The 26,148-nt window shown below is 33.1% G+C and overlaps 2 protein-coding genes and 1 long non-coding RNA gene across 6 annotated transcripts; 1 reads left to right on the plus strand and 2 right to left on the minus strand.

Moving 5' to 3' along the window:
• Positions 1–1,573: 1,573 nt before the first annotated feature.
• LOC142529094 (uncharacterized) lies at positions 1,574–2,978 on the minus strand. Of its 4 annotated transcripts, none has more exons than XR_012815830.1 (3): positions 2,957–2,978; positions 2,186–2,414; positions 1,574–1,968 (listed from the first exon to the last, which is right to left on the minus strand). It is a non-coding gene; the product is annotated as an uncharacterized LOC142529094 (long non-coding RNA). The 4 variants fall into 4 exon arrangements; XR_012815828.1 differs by having other exon boundaries at positions 2,186–2,463; positions 2,934–2,977; XR_012815829.1 differs by lacking the exon at positions 2,957–2,978 and adding an exon at positions 2,552–2,824 and having other exon boundaries at positions 2,186–2,463.
• Positions 2,979–17,043: 14,065 nt separating this feature from the next.
• LOC142529996 (protein PHYTOCHROME KINASE SUBSTRATE 4-like) lies at positions 17,044–18,861 on the minus strand. Its single transcript, XM_075635745.1, has one exon. The coding sequence runs from the start codon at positions 18,804–18,806 to the stop codon at positions 17,202–17,204; it is 1,605 nt and encodes a 534-aa protein (XP_075491860.1). The 5' UTR covers positions 18,807–18,861; the 3' UTR covers positions 17,044–17,201.
• Positions 18,862–22,775: 3,914 nt separating this feature from the next.
• Positions 22,776–25,360, plus strand: LOC142529734 (uncharacterized). The gene is made up of 2 exons (XM_075635350.1): positions 22,776–24,011; positions 24,327–25,360. Exon 1 carries the CDS (start codon positions 22,865–22,867, stop codon positions 23,789–23,791), a length of 927 nt encoding a protein of 308 aa, XP_075491465.1. The 5' UTR covers positions 22,776–22,864; the 3' UTR covers positions 23,792–24,011; positions 24,327–25,360.
• The last annotated feature ends 788 nt before the right edge of the window (positions 25,361–26,148 follow it).

The following is a 26,148-nucleotide window of genomic DNA, read 5'->3' on the forward strand; positions in this document are numbered from 1 at the left end:
CGTCTAACACATGGTTTGATTATAATTTTTATCCTAAAAAGTATCCTACCAATTATAACAATGCATAAGATTGTTTTCAATATAATTCTTATGGTGCAATTCAAGTCGGAAGTGATACCTTTAACCAATCTAAAATAAACTGTTTTTTATAACTTAGTTATAGCTATATCCAAAAGCTACATATTTTCAATCACTCAAGAGTCTATGTTTGGGAAGAGCGGAGAAATTCTTAAAGACAATATTTGGTTATACTAACGCAATGAGTCTCTGTTCAAATGGAGTTCTAGAACTTGGTAATAAAAGAATTTATTTACATAAACATTGTATTTTATAGGCCGTTAAATTTTCAAGAAAAGCTAGATGTAGTGTTCCATAGATATTTGAATGGATCCCCACTGTGCAATTTTTTTTCGAAAACTATTGAACAAGTTTGATAGAGATCTTTTATATACATATTAATGTCTTTCTGCACGCGTGACGTACTTGTACAGTCTATATCTTTTATATAAATAGTCTTATTAAAAAAAATTAAAAATTAAAATTGGAAAAAATAATTTTTTTATCTTAAAGATATAGATCCCGAGCCAACAATGATTATAAGGTTGAGTTAATTCTATTGGATAAAAAAATTAAGTGATTGGGGTATTGTTATAGGAAATATGAGTATTTTATGAATTTTTTAAAAAAAATATCATTACACTATTTTGTCTCTGTCAAGCTCAAGTTTTATATATAGTAGAAGATTATCATCGAGAGACTACATGTCCATGTAATATACTTGGAGTTATAACACCGAAAAGATATTACAATATTCATGATAAATCAAAGGCAGTTGATGAATCACACCAGACCACGTTGACCGTATTCAAAGTCATTGAGCCGAATTTGAGTTCAGTAATCAAGCCTTTCTTGGAACTAATGCAACTCTTTGTATTATTGGCACAGATGGATTGTCAAGGTACCAGCACTATGGCCAACTCTTCAACTATCAGAGCCACATTAAACAACCAAAAGCACAAAACCAAGTAAACCATCCTTGAACATCCACGGTAGAAAAGTTGGCCACAGACGAAAAAAGCTCAGCATTTTGGCAAAAAGATAGCATGGGCAAAATAAGCCAACACAACCTGAGCAGTAAAGGAAGAAGTTAGTTAGGAAATAATAAAATCAGGCTGAGATATCACATAGTCATATTAGATCTAGGAAAATACCAGAACACCATAAACTATTTTGTAAAGATAATCCTGATGTGATCCCACACAATTCAAGTCCAATATAATTCAGTTTATGAGTTCCCTTTTGTTGAGGAGAAGCATACGGCGGTCTTACTAAAAAGCAATTCTTATTGATGTCAGGTTTTACCTTGAGTAATCTCTGTCACAAAATGAAACAAGGATTTCTAAAGTGTGAAAACATTCGCATAGCTTAATGTACTTTCTCTAGAAACACATCTCTCAACTTTTTGAAAAGAAAATAGGTCGCACGGATAAATAAAAGTGAGATTGAAATTATTTTCCATTAAAGTGGACATTAAACAGTTATCATAACCTCCACAAGGACTTCCACGATAGACTACATTCAAAATAGGTGATTCCAATCTCACTCGTACTGGTCATAATTCAACATCTTTTATGTGAGATAATTACATATGCATTAACATATAGTTTATGAGACATGCCTTCTAGCAGGATAGAATAAAAATTTATAGGGATGCTCATCGCATATTTCTTGTGCTACACAAAAAGGCACCTTGCATTCCCTTTCTTTGCTTCTAATAAATCAAGATCGCAAGGCAGAAAGTAGCGTACAGCTCTGCATTTCATCAAAACAAGCACAGATTCCAGATGACCACACTTCAGGCACATTATGTTTGTGCCGTTGAGCTGCATCCACATGGGTTACTGTTTCTGCTTCTGCATCTGACTGACTCAGAGGAACTTTAGTTGGTTGAACAGCTTGAACTGTAATCTGCAGCAAGCATAACAAGAATTCACCAAAAGTTCCACATAGGGACAGCAGAGATTTCCTATTCCATCCAAACTACCTCCATTCATCGTGCCAGAAATTGCAAAAATATTGAACATGTGTGTGTGCATAAACATATAGGGTTGTCCTGTGCATGGGACCAAAAAATCCCCCAATGATGTAAAACAGTAAATACATTGCAGGCATTACAGATATTTACTGGCTCAATCATCCAGTTAAATCATCATGCACTGTAGACGATTCAAGGTCCAAAGCAGAGCAAGTCCAAAGGAAGAACACTGAAAATAATGCTGGCACATTTGAAGAAACTCAAGAGGGACAAGAATCAACTTTCTCCACGATAATTTTCACTGATAAGTTCTAAATATTGTTTTTGGATGATCTCTCTCTGCCTACATGCCTCTTCATTAACCTGAACAGGAGCTGCACTTCCTTGCGGTGAATTAGCCACTTGTCTGCACTCTTGCATGGTTTCAACTGATACATAAAATTTAACAAGTTTTTAAATGCTGCCCAAGTCCATAATTATTAATTCGATAATTGCATATTTGAGAAATACGCAAACTGTGTTTCAGTGCATATTCTTAAAGAAAGACTGCTTCATCGGATTCTCAAAACACAGGCAGATCATTGTCAGCAAAAGCTCATCCTGCCATACTAAGTTTCTCACATATTTAGCATTTAACAGCTGCATCAATTTCGGATTATGATCACAGTACTACTTCACGAAAAACAAATACAAATCAAGGAACGAAATTACAGGAGTTCAACATTTAAGAAACAGACATAATTTCCCTAGTTACCCCCAAAAAAAAAATCAAACTTTGACCTAAAATGAATCAGAAACATCTCGAAAAATTTGTTACATGAATCAATTGAAGGTTGAAACTCAATCATGGGTTCTCAATCATTAAAGAAAATCGATGGAATTGAGAACGGGCACTGACCTGAGATAGAGAACCGTAGAAACAAGAAGTGGAGACTTTCCAATTACATAAACTAATATTTAACTCGTTCGATGCACGAGATGATATTATTAAAAATTAATGAAAAATAAATAGATATTTAAATTGAAAAAAATAATTTATAAAAAATAAAAATAAAAACTATTTTTTCACTGATTTTAAAAAATTTTCTTAAATACAACGCATGTCGATTAATTTTTTTGGCTAATAATGACTATCATATATCAAAATTTTAGATTGTGTTAGCCTAAGATAATGACATGATACTTATCGTGTTTAGTGTATTGATGTCGACCATCAACCTTAATACATATTTAATTCTTTAATTTTCGAGAAGTTATATATTATTAGTTCTAATATGTGATAAAAATAATATTTTTAAATCACATTCAATAAAATTAATGAGAAATATTTTTTTATAAATTAAGTAATTTCGTCTAAATCCACGTTCACAAACAATTTTGTGACATGACACGTGAGACACATTTGATGATAACAATAATTGTTTCGTCAATATCTTTATCCAAATGTATTGTGATTTTATTTACAAAATATCTTCAAAATATACATAACAGCCTATTATTTCGAAAGAAAAATGAAAATGTGATCATAAATAAAATTATGTAAAAATAAAAAAAGTTATTTTATTAACATTTACTATGTGTATTCAAAAACAATGTCAATAAATTTTATAAGGTGTTTTCTAATAACATGCTTACTTTCTTTAAAATTGGTTTAATCATTTTCATTATGGGACATTTTATACTATCGGTATCGATATGTGAACTTTGTAATATAGAAGAAAATTATCACAATAGTAATACGTAATAATTAAAATTTTGTACAAATAGAAGAATAATATTTTTTACTTCTCGATCATGAAAGACGGATTTCAAACTTAATGTTTCGTTGTTCTCGTTGTTTCCATATGTATGTAGTTCATAACAACGAACAAATCTAAGTTTAAACGAACATTACATCTTGGAATGATTCAACTCACATATGGTGTTGAAAGAGAAGTCATTTCAGAATTCAATTTTGGAATAGATAAATTTAGTAAGATAAATAGAATAAAATTGGTTACTAATATAATATGCAATATTGCATTATTTATAATTTAAAATTCAAATAAGATATCCCAATAGACAAAAATTATACATTTGATGCTTTTGACATAATTATATCATACATTAACTGTAATGCCCGGGATTTTATTTACTGTAATCTGAGATTAATCTGAAATGATTTATGGATTAATTGATGTGATTATAGACGGAATGAACCAGACCGGGAAAGACGAGAAAAGACGCGAAATATGTGCGAGGGAGACGCCATCCGCGCACATGCGCGATCTGGTGCGCACACATGCGCGGGTTTGGCAGAAGACCCCGCGCATATGCGCGGCGTGAGGGCGCGCATATGCGCGAGGTGTCCAGTAGCCAAAGTGATTGTCCAGAGGACCTCGCGCATATGCGCCGACGGAAGGCGCGCATATGCGCGAGTGGTAGAATGCACGAGACAGTAGGTCTCGCGCATATGCGCGACTTATGTGCGCGCATATGCGCGAGCAGTCCAGCAGCTGATTTTCGGATAGAGCTTCCGGCGCATATGCGCGGGGCTTAGGCGCGCATATGCGTGCGACATGCAGAAGGAAAATAACCCACTTGGTCTTGGAATGCTCGAAGATGTATATATATGTATATATCATGAATTCGTTTTAGAATTCATAAGAAACGAAGAAAAGGAAATTGAGGAAGCTTCTGAAATACTTACACCTTTTTATTTCGATCCGTCCGTCAGATTTTGAATCCGACTTCAGTACTAGGTTCCTAGCGACGACAGCTACAATTGGACGTAAGTTTTACTACGTTTTGATATGCCTGGAAATTATGATATTGTCATAATTGATTATGAATCATATATGTTGTTTCTGATATAATAGACATCGTATAATTGAAGTCAGATTGAAGAATGGACTGTGTATATATTTGTTACGATTTTCGAAGTTGATTTGATTGAGATTCGATATCAGGGTAGTATTGTAAATGATTATAAGTTGTATCGATATTGATTATGAATTCTGGTATTATATCCGTGATGTTGAGACTGACGAGGTTATCGAGACTGCATTGTTATACCGTCGAAACATCAGTAAATTGATATTGATCAGATTCAGTAGTGACTTCGATTATATCGTGATATCGTCGATATGGATTAGATTATATCTTAATTCGATATTGATCAGATTATGTTTGATTTGAGTATTGATCAGAATAGGTTTTGAATTGAGTTGCATATTGAGATTGTGCCTATGCGATATTGTATTTCAGATTGATATGGACAGATTTGACTTCGAGACTTCGACTTTGTCCGACCGCGAAGACAAAGGTATAAATTGATGTTGATGCGGGATTGCACAACTCGAGTTGAATTCGACTTGAGTCTCCCAAAATCACATACTTTATTTTATTGCAATGTTATTTGCAATTGAATGATACTGATATCTTTGATTTATTGATTTATGTAATGAGTCATAGGTGGATACGTCTAGTCGTACATGAGTAATCTTGTGACAGTAGTGCCGGGTAGTGATGGAATAGTCACTGGCACATTGCACATTGTCACAGGATAGGATATTGGTGAAAATGCCAAAGTCTGTGGCGGATAGGTCAAGACATCAGATGTTTGGTTATATCGAAGTGGATAGAATTGGAGTTTCTTCTATTACTGATGTTCGATATGTAATACCAACATCTGCCGGATGTTTGGCTATATCGGAGTGGATAGAATTGGAGTTTCTTCTATTACTGGTGTTCGATATGGAAAGAGCCAAAGTCCATGAATAAGAACATACCACCACCCCGATCGGGAGTGTAGGTGTGTGTATGTTCTTATTCCGATCAGGATCCCTAGATTAAGACGCGTCGAGTCAAAGTCTAAGAGTCACGGAGTGTGATTCAGAGTCTGTGTTGATTTACGTTTCTGATTTGATATATGTTATGAATGTTTATTTCATGCTTTTATATTGTTTATATGAAATGCATGTATGCATGATTTATACTGGAAATATAATTTTCACCGGAGTTATCCGGCTGTTGTCTTGTTTGTATGTGTGCATGACAACAGGTGGGACATGATCAGGGTCAAGAAGAGAACGAGGCTGGACTAGATAGCGTGGAGATCCGGGCTCAGAAGTAAATTAGGAGTCAGTACTGATATGTAGTTGAACCTAGTGAATTATTGTAGACAATACAGGATTTGTATGTTTGTATTTAATATGTAATTCAGATTGATTTACATAACGTTTCTGCTTTGTATTTTTAAAAAAAAAAAATGAAAAATTTAGACCCTGTTTATTATCATTGATTAAATTGTCCTAATGAGGATTAAGAACATGATTAGCGTCCGGGTCCCCACTTTAACTCTTTAAAATTATGTAAATATCGAATTGCATGCATTGAGTGTCAAACATTTCTGATTATTGAGGGTAATATGCATATTTATTGAAAGTAATTTAATGTTCATTTGAAACTCTTTTGAATCTATCTCTTTTAATTTTCTTGTGCTCTCTTATTTGAATTTTTAAGAAGACAATTCAAGATATACAATATACATATGGTTTTGGAAGAAAACTACAATGCACTAATTCTTTCAAATTAAGGTAATTTCGAAATAATATGTATTTTAGATCAAAAATTTATGATTATTAAATGATAATTTAATGTCTATTGAAAAACCTAATTGTAGTGATAACTTTTAACACTCAACCAATTTAATTTTTAAAAAAATTAAATAAACTAATTAAATATTGCAATTTTTTTAGTAAGTAATTTGGGCGGGAAATTATTTAAAATAGTAAAATATTTTTTTGAATAATTTACCTAATGGATGATGCTGAACATTGCAATCATTTGTATTTTAAATTTATCTATACAGTTTTTAATTAAATTGATTGATATAATTAATGCAAAAATTTTAATATAGTTTACGTTTTCAATAGAGTTTATTTTTAATTTGAGTAAAGAAATAAAATACATAAATTACATTTGAATTAATATAAAAATTGATTAAATTCAAAATTGAATTAAATGAATTGATATAATCAACGCAAACAATAGTTGAAGTGATAATTAATTGCAGTACACATATGTTAATATTCATGATAAATCTTTCCTTTTAGAAATGACATTTTGACGAAAAATTACTATTTTAGAAATGATATTTTGACGAAAAATTACTATTTTTGGCAAAAACACTACTTTTATATATAGATTACGGATTTGCTCGAGGCAGCGCAAAAGTGCAATTTTGTAAAACAAAAGCGCTGTAGCGTTTTAAAATTTTCAAAATATGATTTTAAAATTAAATTATTATTTAACTAATTCTTCTTTACCTCAAATTACCTCAACATTCTTATAGAAAATTAAATAAAATTACAAAAAAAAAAAAATTGAAGTACATTTAGTTAGGGGTGGGGCTATATTGAAGCAAACTTGTCCCTCAATTTTTCTATAAAAATATCATATTTAAAATTTTTTATATAAAAATAAAACAAAATAATTAAAAATTCCTCTTTTTAATTATTCTTAAATCCTAAATCTTAAATTAGAATTAAAAATTTTTAAATCCGAAATTCTAGATTAACATGTAAAAGTCCCAACTTCCATTGCAATTCTAGGTACTTTGTTTTATCCGAAAATTCTAGATAGAATAAGTCTGTTATGAGACGCTCTCGTGAACCGGTCAATACCTAGAAAGAAAGTTTATATTTTTTTAATAAAAAAATAGTTTTTTCATAAGTTAGATAAGATATCCGTCTCACAAAATTATTTGAAAAAGTTGTCCATAAAAGTTTAGTGTTCTAAGTATCTTGGTTATATAAATATTTTATTGTGGTCTACTCTCATTGCAATCCTAGCTAAGTATTTTGGTTCCATTCTGTAAATCAAATTTTATTCTATTGCTAAAATAGTCATATCATATGATTTTGTTTCATAGAATTTCAATGTAAATAAACCATTTTGTTATATTGAATACTTATATAGTCTTATTTGATTTAATATCGTTAGAAATTATGAATATTAATATGAATTTTCTAATTCTATTTTAGCATCAGTTTATTACTTAATTCAAATAATTTGATAAATAAATTGTTGTTTTTAATTTGGAGTGAGGAGTAGGTCTGATTGTCACGCCCCGTAACCGGGGTTAGTCGACACCGGTGTTGTTTTACAACCACACAATTGAAAACAACAAGCCTCGTAGCACAGTATAAACCAAAAATCAGTTTATTACTCATAATCAATCAAAAAAATTTGTCTTTACAACGTAAATTCTTAAAATGATAAAAAAAAATATGTGGAAGCGTTTACAACTTACTAAGTCAAAACTAAAATAAACTTCTTGAATCATCTTATTATCAGCCCCCAAACTGGTCTTGTTCATCTTCCTCGATTTTCTTTTCTGATTTATCTGGGGAGAGTAGAGTAAGAGGTGAGTGATATGATCGTCACTCAGTAAGCGGGGGCCGTTCGAGCACAACATAAAAATATTTACACAATTTTCGAAAATAATACGTAAACATATCATGTTTTTCATAACATATCATCATATTCATATCATAACAGCACTGTGATTCTTTCACCTTCTATGGTTTACTGATATCAGTATCATTCCAAATCTTAGATCTTTATCTGGTATCAATATCATATTTATCTGGTAAAAATCTTTCCAACTTTGAATTTATATCCCAAACTTTACCTACTTGTATCCAAATATTCTTTATTTAATTCCTTAGATCATGATCTATTTATTTATCCCAAATTCAAAATATATACACAATATTATCTTAAATTTCGAGCTCCAAAAATATTGTGCACGATATAATTATCCACTAACTATAGATAATCTTGCAAATCTTACATCTTATAATGATATAGATACCCGAAGATTGCGCAAATCCTAGTACCATTAAATTACAAAATATTATCACGATTATGCAAAAATCTTGGATTTTACATCCCTCCCTCCTTATGGGAAGTTTCGTCCTCGAAACTTGGATTGACTTGGTCTAGGAAGGGTACATGTATTTCTCGCACATTTTCTATTCTAGTTCCCAAGTGACTTCTCTTTTAGTATGATTAGAAAATCGTCTAAAATTCCTAAATCATATCCCAGGGATTCTTGTCAGACATCTTAATAACAAAAGCGTTGACTTACTCATATTTTCAATTATCCTTGTACCATCATAATTTCTTATTATTATTTCTATTATTGCATCCAATGATATGAATTCTATTGAACCATAATTATTAGAACCATTGATTCTACAAAAACTTACTGTAACCCAATAGTCGCATATCTCATAATCATAATTTGATAAACTATTTGTCTAATGAGAGAGTAAATCTCAAATAAAAACCTTTTGAATCCAAATGTAGCCCAATAATGTAACTCTAACTGAAATCCAAAAAAATCAATACCAACTTTTTCATTGAACATTTAATATCAAGTCTAGTCTATTATTCAATCAAATATAAATCCCAAAAATCATTTCTTAAATTTTATATCAACCATGTAATGCATAAGCTGGATCCCAATTATTATTGTTTCCTTTCTCAATGCTTGTAGTAATATAAAATTCTCAAAAGTCAAACTATAACCCAATACGGTCAACCTTAAGTAAACCTCAAAAGTATTATCTTAAAAAATCAAAATCAAAATTCCAATTGATTATTTCACATAAACTCTAATCTCAAATTTTCTTTTCTCATACTAAATCTTAATTTCCCATCAAGACTATGAAACTGGTTTTGCTTAACGATTTCTCAAAGCACATTTGCGTCGATAATGAGGCTAGAATCCTCTTACCCATGTTTTTCCGATTTATAGCGTCAGCTACCTCATTCGCTTTGCCTGGAAGGTAGCTTATCGTTACGTCAAAATAATTCAATCCATCATCTCTATCTCATGTTCAATTCTTTCCACGTGAACAAATACTCGAGGCTTTGATGGTCAGTGAAGATCACACACTTGGCGTCGTAAGGGTACTGCTTCAGTAATGCAAAAACTACTGCGGCTAACTTAAGGTCGCGAGTTGGATAGTTTTACTTATACAATTCCAATTGCCTTGATGCAGAGGAAATTACTCTTCCTTCTTGCATGAGCACATATCTTAGACCTTTCTTTGATGGATCTCTGTAATTGAAAAAAATCATTACCTTCATCAGGTAGCACTATCACCATTGTGGTTGCAAGTTTCTTCTGTAAGGTTCAAAAATTTTCTCACACTCTTTGCTCCAATTTAATTTAGAGTTCTTTTGTGAGTTTTGTAAGCTGTATAGCTATTGAGGGAAGATCTTGGACAAATCCCGATAATAGCTCGCCAATCCTAAGAAGCTCTGAATTTCTGTCATTGTAATTGGTCTTGGCCGGTCTTTGATTGCCTCTACTTTCTTAGTATTCGCAAATACTCATGTCTCACATATTATGTGACCTAAGAAAGTAACGTTATGTAGCCGAAAATCACCTTTATTGAACTGGAATAAAGTTCTCTCTCCATTGACTTATGAAAAGTGAGATGGAGATGTTCTTTGTGGTCTTCTTCATTTGGTGAGTAAATGAGGATCCCCTCGGTGAACACCGCTAAAAAGTTTGTCAAGTAATGGCTTGAACCTCTTTTTCGCAAGGCTGTTTTGGGAAAATCTTCAACCCTGGCCTTCAATTGGTAGTAGCCTGTTCTCAGGCTGAGTTTGGAGAAGTTGTAGCTTCTTAAATTGATCGAAAAGATCGTCTATCATTGGAAGAAGATATTTATTCTCGATTGTGATCTTATTGAGTTCTCTATAATCTATACACAATCTCATACTTCTGTCTTCCTTATTCACAAACAGTACTGGAGTTCCTTAAGGAGACGTACTCGGTTGAAATTGCTTCTTGTCTAGCAATTCTTGGAGTTGTTTTTTTTTAGCTCCTGGATTTCAGTTGGCGTCATTCGGTATGGTGCTATTGAAATTAGCGCAGCACCGAGAACCACATTGATTTTGAACTCAACCTCGTGGTCCGAGACTATCCCGAGAATTCTTTCGGAAAAAAAAAACGTCTGAGAATTCCTGCACTATTGGGGTATCTTCCAACTTGAGCTCAATTTCTTCCTGCACTTCGTTCACTATTGCTAGGTAAACTTCTTTGCCTGATTTAATGGCTTTCCAAGTTTGGGAAGCAGAAAGAATGCAATTTTGTCTCTTGGCATTGCCATGATACCTTATTTCTTCTTGATTCGCGGTTTGGATTTTGAAATTCTTACTCCGACAATCTGCTATTGCACTGCTCTTAGATAACCAAACCATCTATATGATGACATCGAAATCTACCAAAGTACTTGGAATCAAGTCGGCACGGAATATATGCGAATAGATACTGATTTTATTTTATCTTGAAATTATCACGATTATTATCTCAAAACTTAAAATCCATATAAAATCTTGGAACTTAACTCAATATCAATCTATACCATATTGATCTAAATCCCAAAAATTATAACTCAGTCGTCATAAAATAAAATCTTATTCAACCTTGTACAAATGAAATTAATCATCAATTAATTCTTTTGTTAAATCTTACTTGCATTAAACCTTACTTTCCTCAAGACCATGAGCTTAGAGAGCTCTAACACAAACTATTTTTATTGAATGTCTTTCTCCTTGAATCATTTTTAGTACCGTAACAAAATTCAAAACTTATTATGATGTACCTTCCTCAATGTCCAGCAATAATCTCATAACTTATTTTATTCATATAAGATTGTAATCTACTAGTTATCCCAAAATAATATAAATTTCTTAACCTTAAGATATTGTCTCCCAACTCATTTAAACAAGATAACCCAAAATCATACATATTTAAAGTTAACGCTTAGCATTCTTAAAAACCCAAATTAATGTTCACACATTTAACTATTGCCCAAACCAACTCCTATATTGGAATATTTAAAACTTATTACAACTCTTATATCAGATTTTCAAATACTAGTTTTTCCTTCCCATAAATAATTTATTGTCCACGAATCAAATATTTCACCTTAAGTCAGAAGCTCAAGTCAATTTATCTCAGATAAGTACAATCCCAACAATATAGGTCAATACTAATTGTTTCCTTAATCAATTCCATTAAAATCCGATAAGCACTAAAGAAATGCGTTGAACGAGATTTTTCGAGATATTTTTCAAAAATAGAAAGTCTAGAGATAAATACATGGATTGAAAGAATACGTCGACAGGTTCCAGAACAGTTGACATAATCGAATTTGGAATTTTTTTAGAAAGTTATAGGATATACGAGACTTTTCTAAAATGGAAATACGCGATTTCAGATGCCTAAACGAATGAATTTTGCATTTTCGGACCATGCTTCTAAACTTCGTTATGGATATTACTCGTTGGGTCATTCTGGAGGAGACTAGATCGGCTCTTTGCAAAAATCTGGCCGATTTTTATTTTATTCTTTTGGTAAAATTTTCCCCAACTGGATTATGAACTTGGCGGCTCTGATACCACTTAAATGTCACGCCCCGTGACCGGGGTTAGTCGACACCGGCGTTGTTTTACAACCACACAATTGAAAACAACAAGCCTCGTAGTACAGTATAAACCAAAAAACCAGTTTATTACTCATAATCAATAAAAAAAATTGTCTTTACAACGTAGATTCTTAAAATGATAAAAAAAATATACGGAAGCGTTTACAACTTACTAAGTCAAAACTAAAATAAACTTCTTGAATCATCTTATTATCAGCCCCCAAACTGGTCTTGTTAATCTTCCTCGATTTTCTTTTCTGATTTATCTGGGGACAGTAGAGTAAGAGGTGAGTGATATGATCGTCACTCAGTAAGCGGGGGCCGTTCGAGCACAACATAAAAATATTTACACAATTTTCGAAAATAACACGTAAACATATCATGCTTTTCATAACATATCATCATATTCATATCATAACAGCACTGTGATTCTTTCACCTTCTATGGTTTACTGATATCAGTATCATATCAAATCTTAGATCTTTATCTGGTATCAATATCATATTTATCTGGTAAAAATCTTTCCAACTTTGAATTTATATCCCAAACTTTACCTGCTCGTATCCAAATATTCTTTATTTAATTCCTTAGATCTTGATATATTTATTAATCCCAAATTCAAAATATATACACAATATTATCTTAAATTTCGAGCTCCAAAAATATTGTGCACGATATAATTATCCACTAACTATAGATAATCTTGAAAATCTTACATCTTATAATGATATAGATACCCGAAGATTGCACAAATACTAGTACCATTAAATTACAAAATATTATCACGATTATGCAAAAATCTTGGATTTTACACTGATCTTGTGAGACGTTCTCACGAATCTTTATCTGTGAGACGGGTCAACTCTATCGATATTCACAATAAAAAGTAATACTCTTAACATAAAAAGTAATATTTTTACATGGATTATCCAAATAAGAGATCCATATTACAAAATACGACTCGTGAGAACGTCTCACACAAATTTTTACATCAAATGAGTATATTTTTCTAATATTTTTCGTCAATCTTTGATAAAAGTATGTGTCTAGCTCCGTAACTCAACACATATGACCAAAGTTATATATATATATATATATATATATGTGTGTGTGTGTGTGTGTGTGTGTAAGACCAAAATTAATTTTTTTTTAAATATTTTCCAAAGTAATATATATATTTATATTATATATATATATGTGTGTGTGTGTGTAAGACCAAAATTAATTTTTTTAAAATATTTTCCAAAGTAATATATATATTTATATATATATATATATATTATATATATATAAGACCAAAATTAAATTTAATATATATATTTCACTTGTTAAGTAATAGGTGTGACATCTAAATATATCCAAAAACAACTTTCTCATCCAATTCATCAGTTTAACTAATAGATCAAACCGTTAATCGAGTTTACTACAAAGTTTAAACTGAATGTATAAAATAAAGAGTAGATCTTTTGTGAGACGGTATCACGAATTTTTATCTGTGAGACGAGTCAACCTTACCGATATTCACAATAAAAAGTATTACTCTTAGCATAAAAGTAGTATTTTTTCATGGATGACTCAAATAAGATATCTGTCTCACAAAATATGCTCATGAGACCGTCTAACACAAGTTTTTGCCTAAAATAAATAAGTTAAACAAAATAATTTAAAACTTTACTATATGTTCAAAACTTGTAACCTCGTGTTGATGATTTACCGCTTATGTAACACCAAAATTTTAAATTTGGATCGAGATATCGAATTCAAAATCCAATTATAACAAATAAAACTTGGTAAAACTATTCAGTGACCGGTGATTTTAGGATAAGATCACCAAATAAATTATCCTGAACTGAATCTTTATGATTGGGGGGATATTTAAATTTTCATTGATCAGAGTGCTTTCCAGCTCGATTAAGAAGATTAGCTAACCACTTATATATATATATATATATATATATAGTTATTTGGTATGCACATGGGGCGTGGCCCCTATGGAACCCTTTAGAACTATGGTGTTCAAACAGAAAAATCAAGAATAGAAAACGGTACAAATAGAAAAAATCGAATATTGAATTATATATTTTTAAAATCGAAAATTGATCCGACATATGAAAATCCCTATTTTGAAGTACATAAAATCTTATTTGGCCATAATGTAATCAGTGGAACAAAGAAAATTCAAGAATCGTGATGTGCTCTGAATTTTTTGGGATACAATAAGAGAAGAAGGCCTACAAAACTTGAAGTTTTGTTGATATACAATGCATGTTTTTCAACATGGGGTGGCCTACATGCACATAAGGTGTATCGAGTCCATAAAAAACCTCGATATATTAGCCATATTGTGAAATGAAATATATATATATATATATATATATATATATATATATAATTTTATAAAATATATGAAAATTGAGATAAATATATTTCCCCCCAAGTAAATGGAATAGAGATAAATCTTATTCAAAATTTACAGTATTTTATTAGACAAAAACTTGTGTTAAACGGTCTCGCGGATCGTATTTTGTAAGAAGGATATCTTATTTGGGTCATCCATGAAAAAATATTACTTTTTATGCTAAGAGTATTACTTTTTATTGTGAATATCGGTAGGGTTGATCCGTCTCACAGGTAAAGATTCATGAGACCGTCTCACAAGAGACCTACTTATTTTATTATAGAAAACTTATGTTAAAACAGTCTTGGGTAGGAAATGGCTTGATTGTTGCATGATTTACAAAATATGGATTTTGTCATCTAGAATGGCTATAAATATAGTTTTTTTTATTAGTCTTTTGTCCAAACATCATTAACAATTAGTTCAACCTCTTATATTCATAAGTTTGGACGGACTAAAAAGACATCATTAATAGGCTAATCTAGATTTCAATATGCCAAATATATTGTTTAATATGTTAGGATTTCATCGAAGCGATGACAATCATAATGGTAATATAGTACCAAAATTACCGAATAAAATAATAAATAAGAATAGAAAGATTTACGTGGTTCACCCAATACAGATCGTCACGTCCACGGAGGTAGTGTAAATCTTTATAATAGTAATAAGATAACCTCATAACACTTTACTCTCTATAATTGAAGATGCTTTGAAATTTCTTCGATTTGGGATGTATTAAATTGAAGCGAAGGCAGTTGTGAATTTAATTCCTCCTAAATTATGTTATAGACACCAACCATTGACAATTGTTTTCAAATTACAATTTTTCAAATAACATTGGTACACCTGGCATTTCTCCCACTTGAAACCTTGATTTCAATCACGTCTTCTCACCATTAAATATGGTAGCTCATATATCTTCTTTTATACTTGCGGTCTAACTGAAGTTGAACAGTCAATAGTCACGGTCTTTGTGAGCATATCAACTGGATTCTTACTTCCATGAATCTTCTTAATCATCAAGATTTCATATTCCAGTACTGATCTAATAAAATAGTACCTAACCTATATATGTTTTGTCATAGCATGATAAACAAAATTTTTTGCTAAATAAATAACACTTTCACCATCACAATGTAACGTGCATGTGAAAAGTTTAAAAAATAAATATATAAATTCAAAAGACTAAAAATATTTGAGTGACATTACACCGAGTAAAGTATTTTAGTCTATCAAATTTATAAAGGGTTTCTAAATTCATGGAATGTCTGTAATTTTTTCTTAAAATCAAATTATCGTCCCATTTTACTTTAAAGAAGCATCAAGATTTTATTGTTTTTCTTTAAAAAAAAAAGATCTAATATTTTTTGTTTTTCATATATATATATATAGGCACATTAATGTACCCCACTGGTTTGTGTATGCTAGTCTTTTTTTAGTTTTTTGAAGTATGTTCTTAAGCTTTTTAATGTAATATATTACGTCCAAATTTCATTTTAATTTCGAAAGCCTCCTTCTGGTAAAAAATAATGTGGATCAGCATGGTGTCAGGATATAGATGGTCACGTCAAATTTCTTTCAATTTTGTTTTTGCCAAATAACTAAAATAGAATTTGAACTTCATACTTTAATTGAGGACTGCAAAAACCTACACTAATTAGGAAAACTCCCATTTTGGTTAATTTTATTAAAAAATAATAAATATATTTAAGAATTTAGATGTTGAGAAAAGAGTGAAATGTGAAGACAAGTGGTCGGAATGAATTTAAATCAGTAAATTTTATGTGAGTCGACCTTACGAATTTATATATATGAGATGAGTCATCTCGATGTATGTCTGGAGAGAAAAAAAAAATTAACATGCACCACGGTTGATCTCATAAGATTTTTTATGTAATATATACGTACTATCTATACTATTTATTATATAAAGAATCTGACACTCAGAGGAGGCCGTCTTTTGTTTTGCAAATTGACCCTATACCAATATTTTTATCAAAATTATCATTGAAACTTATTTTTAATATTATTTCTATCAAATTGCAATCCCACTAATTTCTATTAATTATTATTAACTAAACATAAAATTAAACAGTTAATAAATTTTATGAGGGATGATTTTATTAGATTATTATAGCATATGAATTTGATAAAAATATCCAAAACATAAAATAATAAACTCTCCCACATATTACTTATTAGTCAAATAATACCTACCAATTCAAGAACCCCAAACCCGTCCCGTTTGCCACCACCTGACATGCACGAAATCTCATGCTGCAAAAGCAAGCGACAGCCGCGCCGCGTTAGAGCCACCTCCCGCCACCCCCGTCGTCTTATGAGCCCGCGGTGGCCTACCGCCCACGTGCAGTGGGAAAATCGGTGGACCCTCCGCCATACATTTCACCGGCTGCGGGCCCACGCTCACCGCCTTCTCCTGTCTGCATCCCATCAGCAACAGCCCCCCGTTTCCCTTCCTCTTCCCGCCGTCGCCGCAAACTCCCTCCTCCAGCTGATGCTGCTGCATCGTCTCTCGCAAGAAATCAACATTCCCAATTTCCGAAGCGGACACTGAGAAGTTGGTGATGCTCGCCTTGTCGAAGCCCTCGGCCGTGGTGACACTCCAATCAATGCTCACTTCACTCGGAGCGTAGCACTCAGTCGCCGCCACGCTAGGCGTAGGCGGCTCGTCGAGGCTCCTCGTATCAAACTGGACACTACTGTTGTTAATAGTAATCCCATGTCCAGAAGAAAATCTTCTTGCACTGAAAGTAGGAGGAGCAGATTCTTCCAGGGAATCCCTCCGACGGTACATTGGATATGAAGTTGGGGTCGACAAGCTTTCGATCTCGAACAAGTCCGAGCTCGCGTCGCTTCCAACATCGTCATCCATGTTCGTAACACGAGCAATCGGGCTTCCCGGAATCTTGAATTGGCCTCGATTCAGCATAGAATTATGATCTGGTCGTAAAGCCGATGAAAGTTCCAGCATTGCCTGGAAAACTTCCAAAGATTTCCGGGGCTGATCTTCGAGGACACTCACATTTGGTTTCTTTACAATATCCTTCAATCCAGGCTTGTTACCCTGGTTCGAAGGGTTCAAAATCGGAAACGAGAAAGGCCCTACTCCATCGAAAAAAGGCCTGCCCGATGCCGAAACGCGGTGCTGACGTGATGCTTGGATTGATCCAAGATATTTCCCAGGGTTCGGACCCTTGTGGATAATTGAATCTATGTTACTGATGTTTTCAGCATCTTCTTTGATCAAAACAGGCCCTGGATTCTCGTTCTCCGATGTTGTTTCCTTAACCTGGACAGATTTTTTCCCAATGCAGCAGCTTTTCGGGCTCAAGAACCACTTTTTCCCGGACGAGTTTCGTTTCTTGGATCCATCTATCTCGAAATTCTTCAACGAGACGCCAACCGAACCTGGAGGATTCGCCAAGAGCCCCGTTTGGCTGTTCCAGCTCGCCTCTGATGAAGCTGTAGGCGTCGTCTTAAACGATCTTGATCTAAAGTTCTTGCCATATCCATCGGCAGAAGAATTCACAGATGACTGCCTTTGAATCGATACCGAATCTTGTTCAGATACCTCTTTCTGCTTCTGCTGAATCGTTTTCTTCTGGTAGCTTTTCGAGTCATTGGTCTCGCTGAAATACTTTTGCGCATCAAAAATACTTATTTCCGTGTCATCAATAGGGGAATTAGTCTCATTTTGTTTATCCTTGGGCTTGAGGTAAGATGAGAAGGATAAATCTTTGAATGGAGAATTATTCTGTGCAAAAGACGTGAAATTAAGCGGAGCTTCTATAATGTTAAACATGGGCTGTTGGGATGAATTGTAGTTGAAATTCTTTAGTAATGTTGCTGAAGCCATTGAAGGAAAATGAAAACTCTTCCCAGCTTTAAGTAGACACAGACTTAACTGAATAAAAGAGTAAAATATAGTTAGGTGTATGAATAGTTCCAAAAAATATCAATTAATAATAATAAATGAAAATGAGAACATTTAATTGGTAAAGACCGATTGAATTATTGTTGGGACATACATAATTGACCATTCTTTCAAAATTGAGTCTGTCTCTTGTGATACGGTCTCACGAATTTTTATACGTTAGACGGATCAACTCTATCGATAAAGATTATAATATTAGATGTTATGCATAAAAGAAAATTAAAATGTAGGATGGAGGTGACTGCTTTTGATGCTATTTATATGAGCAATGTTTTCATCCATTCAATATATAACATGTATGTTAAGTGATAAATCGTGACCAGTCATCCGTACTTCGTGGTTAAATGAGTGGTCATGATTTATTCACTCAGTAAATGTGTCATATGTTGAGTGAATAATAACATTAAATATATATTTAATGACTAAAACACAACTCATATGAATAGCATGAATAAAACTTTAGTGACCTCCCATCTCGGGCAAAAACTTGCGTGAGACGGTTTCACGGATCGTATTTTGTGAGATGAATCTCTTATTTGGATCATCAATGAAAAAATATTACTTTTTATGCTAATAGTATTACTTTTTATTGTAAATATCGATAGGGTTGAACATTCTCACAGATAAAGATTCGTGAGACCGTCTCACAAGAGACTTACTCCTTATCTCGTGCATCACTAGATTCAATGGTTCTTTCAAGATATATGAAACATTAAACTCTTATGTATCCTTAAATGTAAATGTTAGTATGGATTAGCTATAAACACGCTAAAGACACAAAGAAAATAAAATTAGTAATTTTATATTTATAATATGAGGTTGAATTAAGGGAAAAATTACAATTTTCGTCTTCGATGTCATGAAAAGTAAATTTATATGGTGAGCGTTGTTACATCAGTATTAAGTCTATCGACGTCACATCAATGTCATTTTTGAAAATTAACCAATTTTTTTTTAAAAAAAAAACAAAAACTCGGGTTTAAAACTAACGTTTGATAACATCTACGATCAAATTTAACAGATACAAAATTACAATTTTGATACGAAAAAAAAAAAATACTTAATGTAGTATTTTGAAGATTAATGTAGTTTTCTCTAGAGACTTCATATTTATTAACTTGTACCATAAAATCCAATCACAATCGAGATGTATTGCATGTCGCAGCATTGTTAAATGAATGGTCAAAACTAAGCCACGAAATCACATTTCTTGAAATCTCCCACCAACCAATCTGAGGATTCATCAAATATTTTAAGGTTTAATGTTTTTTTTTTATTTTATTTTAATGTGTTAAGATCCTAACATATCTAAATGAACTCAGATGGAAAATTGTCCTTAATCTAGGATTGATCTGGCAATTGTGGTTGCCAATTTAACACATCTACGTTGGCAACTTTTTTAAATCCCTTTTGCCAATCAATTGCTAGTTTGCAAGATTCTTTGAAATAAATTATGAAAACCTAGCAAATTTTTAAATCCCTTCTCCCAATCAATTGTTAGTTTGCAAGATTTTTTGAAATAAATAATGAAAGCTAGTTATGATAAGTGAGTTATAGATTCTTTTGTATATCACTCCAGTGACTTTGTATATACTCTTATCCCATATTGATTCTCATTTATGTTAATATATTGATTCGACACGCGAGTCGAATATATATATATATATATATATATATATATTAAGATGGGAGATGAGTTTGTTAAAATTGTGTTTCGATATATATATTAATTATTATATAATATTAGTATTTTTTAAATTGTATATTTTCTAAAACAGAAAAGAAAGAATTGAATGTAGGTTTTTTTTAAACAAAAAATTGTTTTAGGGGCATACTTGTCATTCTGTAGAAGGATTAAAAAAAACATTTTGAGAAAAGTAAAAGATTCAAGTGGCTTTTATCACCAAAATTTTGGTGCCTTTATGGGTAACTGATTACGTTCAATATGGTAAAATACCATGTTTTATATTTAGGTGTCTTCTTTTGAACGAGTAGATCTCTTATGAGATGGTCTCACGAATCTTAATATGTGAGACGGGTCAACCTTACCGATATTCGCAATAAAATTAATACTCTTAGCATAAAAAATACAATTTTTCATTGGTGATCCAAATAAAAGATATGTCTCACAAAATACAACCCGTGAGATCGTCTCACACAAGTTTTTGCTCTTTTAAACTTGTGCAATTTTGTTCACCTACTCAAATTATTAAAGAGATAGTTAGCAAAATAATTTTGATTAAATATATTTTAATATGTATTTGAATACCCTAAATACATTTTAGAAAAATTATTTTTCGCAAATAAAATTTGACCAACATCATTCTCCCAAATTCTCCAAAATTATGATTTAACAATTTTTCAATGTACTGCAGTGAAATACTCGATGTTTATCGGTTAGTCTGTGCTAGATCATGTGAGTCACTCACATTTTTGTGAAAGCTGACGTATATGTTGACGATCTAAATACTAATTTTACCGCATCATCGGGAGACAAAAACTCCATATATAATATAGAATAATCCATGTTTATCCTATCTTTTGAGTCACTCAATAGATAAATTAAAGGTCATCCAATCAAATTACACAATGAAATTTCCTTTCATGTTTTCTATTATACACACAAGATAAAAAGTTAGTACATCAAATCATCTCTCCATTATGGGTGTTTCGAGGGGGGCTCAAGCGTGGAATTTGACGATGGTCCTCCCCATTTTACTCTTGAATCCCAAAATACAAAGTAAATAGACCCCATGAGCTCGTAGAATATGGCTACACCAAGACCAAATGAATTTTATTTCATGAAGATTTATGTAATTTGTGGTTGAATATTTGACATCACTTGATATACATGTGTTTCCTATTATGTAGTTTCTTGTGGATAAATTACTTTCACACTCCAATGCATAAGAGAAATTTTGACATCTATACGTCCATAAATGTGTGTTCGAATTGATAGAATATGTGAACATTTGATCAGTGTGATCATGACTTCGATTATTTCTATCAACACTTTTTCCTAAGATGAGAGTCTGTTACAAATATTCGTCATATACTATTTGTATAAATAAGTGAGAGTGAGGATATTTGTTTAATGGTATTTTAATATTCTTATGTATTCAATCCTGACAAATATAGATTGACTCAATTTTAATCATCGTCCCCACTCATTCAAATCAAAGGTCTGAAATCAAAGATTTAACACCAAAATAAAATACAAAGCAGTATCATATTGTATACATTGGGAAAGAAAAGGTATCGTAATTCGTTCCCAATCAAGTGCATGATTTTCAAATCTTGACCCCATACCAACCAAAAAAAAAAAAACAACACAAATTGTGAAACCATTTTGTCCGTTTATTGTGCAACAGCCTACGAATATTTTTGAAAATAATCGTTCGTCATTGCAAAATTTCCCCTAGTTGTCTAGAAATATTTTGAAGGTTTGAATAAAAAATAAAAAACAAAAAAAAAAAGCTCAAATCATTTGAATGACCATTCACGCCTTGGAATTTTATACACCTGGGAAATTTTTGTTATTATACACAAATTTATTTAGGCAAAAACTTGTGCGAGACAATCTCACAAGTCGTATTTGTGAAATAAATATCTTATTTGGGTCATCCATGAAAAAATATTATTATTTTTATGTTAAGACTATTACTTTTTATTGTGAATAGCAGTAGGGTTGACCCGTCTCACAGATAAAAATCCGTGAGATCGTTATTAGAATAGTTGCTACACGCTTTTGTTGATTGAATACGCTTTTACTCTTTACTTGTTTTACTTCTCATTTGTTATAAATAGGTAGTTGGCGGTAAGCTTCTGTAATCTTTTGATTCACATTTTTCAGTACATGTATTTGAGGTATTTTTGGAGATCATCTTTCGTTCATGATAATTCACTTCCTATTATGGTATCAGAGCTTTAATCCGCGATAGATCTGCTTCTCTTCATGGCGAGAGGTGCTCCAAACTCAAATGTTCAAGGCTCCACCACCAATCAAGGCCGGGGCCAGAGTTGCTTTTGAAGATTCTAGCAGCCTCTTCTATCTACAAAATGGTGATCATTCTGGTCTTGTTTTGGTGTCTCATCCTCTCTCAGGTAACAATTATAATACTTGGAGTGGTGCGATGAATATGGCGTTGACGGCGAAAAAAAAAATTAGTTTCGTCGATGGAACCTCTGTGCGTCCTTCGGTTGAGGATCTGTTGTATGGGGCTTGGATCCGCTGTAATAGCATGATCATTTCCTGGATCCTTAATTCTGTTTCTCGAGAAATTGCGGATAGCTTAATGTACATTGCTACTGCACATGAAATCTGGATTGACTTACGTGATCGCTTTCATCAAAGCAATGCTCCACGTATATTTCAAATTAAGAAACTCCTGAATGGTTTGCAACAAGGATCAATGGATATTAGTGGATATTATACTCGTATGAGAACTCTTTGGGATGAATTGAAAGACTTTCAGCCGATTTCTGTATGTACTTGTGGATCGATGAAAGAGTGGATGAATTATCAAAATCAGGATTGTGTTCTACAATTTCTGATGGGTTTGAATGACTCTTATGCTCAAATACGAGCTCAAATCCTAATGATGGAGCCACTTCCAGTCATGTCTAAGATTTTTTCACTTGTAGTACAGGAGGAACGCCAACGATCGATACATAAAGAGGCTTATGGTGGTTTTGGTGCTGTTAATTCGCATGCCTCTGTGCATCAATCACCTGCTGCAACGTTTGTTAAAGGTCCTTCCCATGGTAAAGGCAATAAGAATGATAAACTGATGGTTTGTTCATATTGTCACTATCCAGGGCACACAATTGACAAGTGTTATCAACTTCATGGGTTTCCTCCCAGTCACCCCAAATACAAGCAGAAGCAAAGCGAATATCGTAGCTGAGTCAATCAAATTCGAGCCTCCACTTCTGCCCCTACTGAAGTTGTTCCAGTTTGTCAATCCAGTGACAAAAACTCGAATGGCTTGAATGATTCACTTAGCCCTGAGCATTGTAAGCAGCTCATTGCTTTCCTCAGTTCACAACTTCAGCTTGGATATGGCTCCAATTCCAATTCCAATTCAGTTGCACAACAGCATGAGCCCTCTGTTTCCTGTTTCAGTGGTATAAATCCTCTATCCTTCAGCCTTTACTTCCATTCTTACTTGTGATTGGGTGTTAGATACTGGGGCAACACACCATATTTGTTGTTCCCTTTCATCTTTTTCTTCATATAAACCTCTTACTTCAACTATCACGTTGCCTAATAATTCTACTGCATCAGCCACACACATTGGTTTTGTTCATCTGTCTGGTGATCTTGTACTGGAGAATGTTTTATTTGTTCCCCAATTTCACTTCAACTTGTTGTCAATTAGTTCACTCACAACTCATTTGCCTTGCTCAGTTTCCTTTTCTTCTGATTCATGTCAAAGTCAGGCACTTCACGAGAACAAGATGATTGGGATGGGTAAAAGAGTTGTAAATCTCTACGTGCTAACCACCTCCAGTTTGACACCAAGTGTTCATTCTTCTTCTACTGTTTGTAATGTTTCTTTAACCCAATGTAAACTTTGGCATTTTAGAATAGGTCATCCATCTTTTTCAAGACTATCTGTTATGGGAAGTGATTTAGCTCTTGATTCCTTATGTCCAGCAAAAGACTTTGATTGTCATGTTTGTCCATTGTCTAAACAGAAATGATTACCATTTATCTCAAACAACTTAGTTAGTGACAATTTATTTGATCTAGTACATCTTGACATTTGGGGTCCCTTTTCTACATTGAGTGTTGAAGACTATAAATATTTTCTCACTATCGTAGATGATCATTCGAGGTTCACTTGGGCTTATTTTCTCAAGGCTAAGTCTGATGTTTCTAGCACATTTCCCATTTTTTTTTAAGATGGTTTTCACCCAATTTGAGCGTAGGATCAAGGCTGTTCGGGCAGATAATGCTCCTGAGCTGGACTTTTCTACTTTCTTTCGTAGCGAAGGCATTCTTTCTCATCACTCGTGTGTTGAACGACCACAACAAAATTCAGTTATGGAAAGAAAACACCAACATATTCTCAATGTGGCTCGTGCTCTTCTTTTCCAATCATCTGTTCCTCTAGTTTACTGGACTGATTGTGTTCAAACTGCTGTTTATTTGATCAATAGAACCCCTTCTCCTCGACTTTCACATAAAACTCCATTTGAGATATTACACTCTAAATCACCTTCTTATTCCCATTTAAAGGTCTTTGGCTGCTTGTGTTATGGTGCCACTCTCTCAAGTCATCGACATAAGTTCTCACCCCGTGCTATTAAATCTGTATTTTTAGGTTATCCATTGGGTTTTAAAGCATACAAACTTCTTAATCTTGAAACAAATGAAATATATATCTCACATGATGTGGTTTTCCATGAAAATACTTTCCCATTTCACAGTGAGTTGTCTCCCTCACATTTGGACACCTTCTTTGACAATGTTTTGCCAACACAAATTGAATCTTCTACAGTCTCCATTCATCATGAGTCTATTCGTTCAACTCGATCCAACAGAACACTCAAACCCCCAAGTCATTTGAGCGACTTTCATTGTTATACCACTGCCTCTTCTTCCTTCAGTTGTACTGCTCACCCGCTGTCCTCTACTCTTGGTGATCATCGTTTATCTCCAGCTCACAAATCCTTCATACACACTATATCATCTGTTGTTGAACCAACCTCCTTCTCTCAGGCTGTTGTTCACCCTGAATGGAGACAAACCATGTCTGAGGAATTGCGAGCTTTGGAACGTAATGGGACTTGGTCCATTGTGTCTTTACCACCTGACAAGCGTGTTGTAGGTTTTCGGTGGGTGTATAAAGCCAAATTTCTTGCTGATGGTCGCTTGGAACGCTATAAGGCACGCCTTGTAGCTAAGGGCTACACGCAACAAGAGGGCATTGATTATCTTGAGACTTTTTCTCCCGTTGCAAAGCTGGTAACCGTGAGAACTTTGTTGGCCGTGGCTTCTATTCGCGGCTGGTTTTTAACGCAGCTGGATGTGAATAATGCTTTCTTGCATGGTGACTTATCTGAAGACATATATATGTCGTTGCCTCAAGGTTATCAACGCCAGGGAGAGTCTTTACCTTCGAATGCAGTTTGAAAATTGCACAAGTCCCTATATGGTTTGAAGCAGGCCTCGAGACAATGGTTTGCCAAATTCTCTTCCACGCTACTTCATATTGGTTTTGTTCAATCTCATGCAGATAATTCTTTGTTCATTCGC

The sequence above is a fragment of the Primulina tabacum genome, chromosome 16, assembly GCF_025594145.1.
Source record: "Primulina tabacum isolate GXHZ01 chromosome 16, ASM2559414v2, whole genome shotgun sequence".
Taxonomy (NCBI): Eukaryota; Viridiplantae; Streptophyta; class Magnoliopsida; order Lamiales; family Gesneriaceae; genus Primulina; species Primulina tabacum.

Bases quoted from the DNA above. Each gene is read 5' to 3' on its own strand.
- LOC142529996 (XM_075635745.1), bottom strand. From the start codon at position 18,806: ATGGCTTCAGCAACATTACTAAAGAATTTCAACTACAATTCATCCCAA.
- LOC142529734 (XM_075635350.1), top strand. From the start codon at position 22,865: ATGTTCAAGGCTCCACCACCAATCAAGGCCGGGGCCAGAGTTGCTTTT.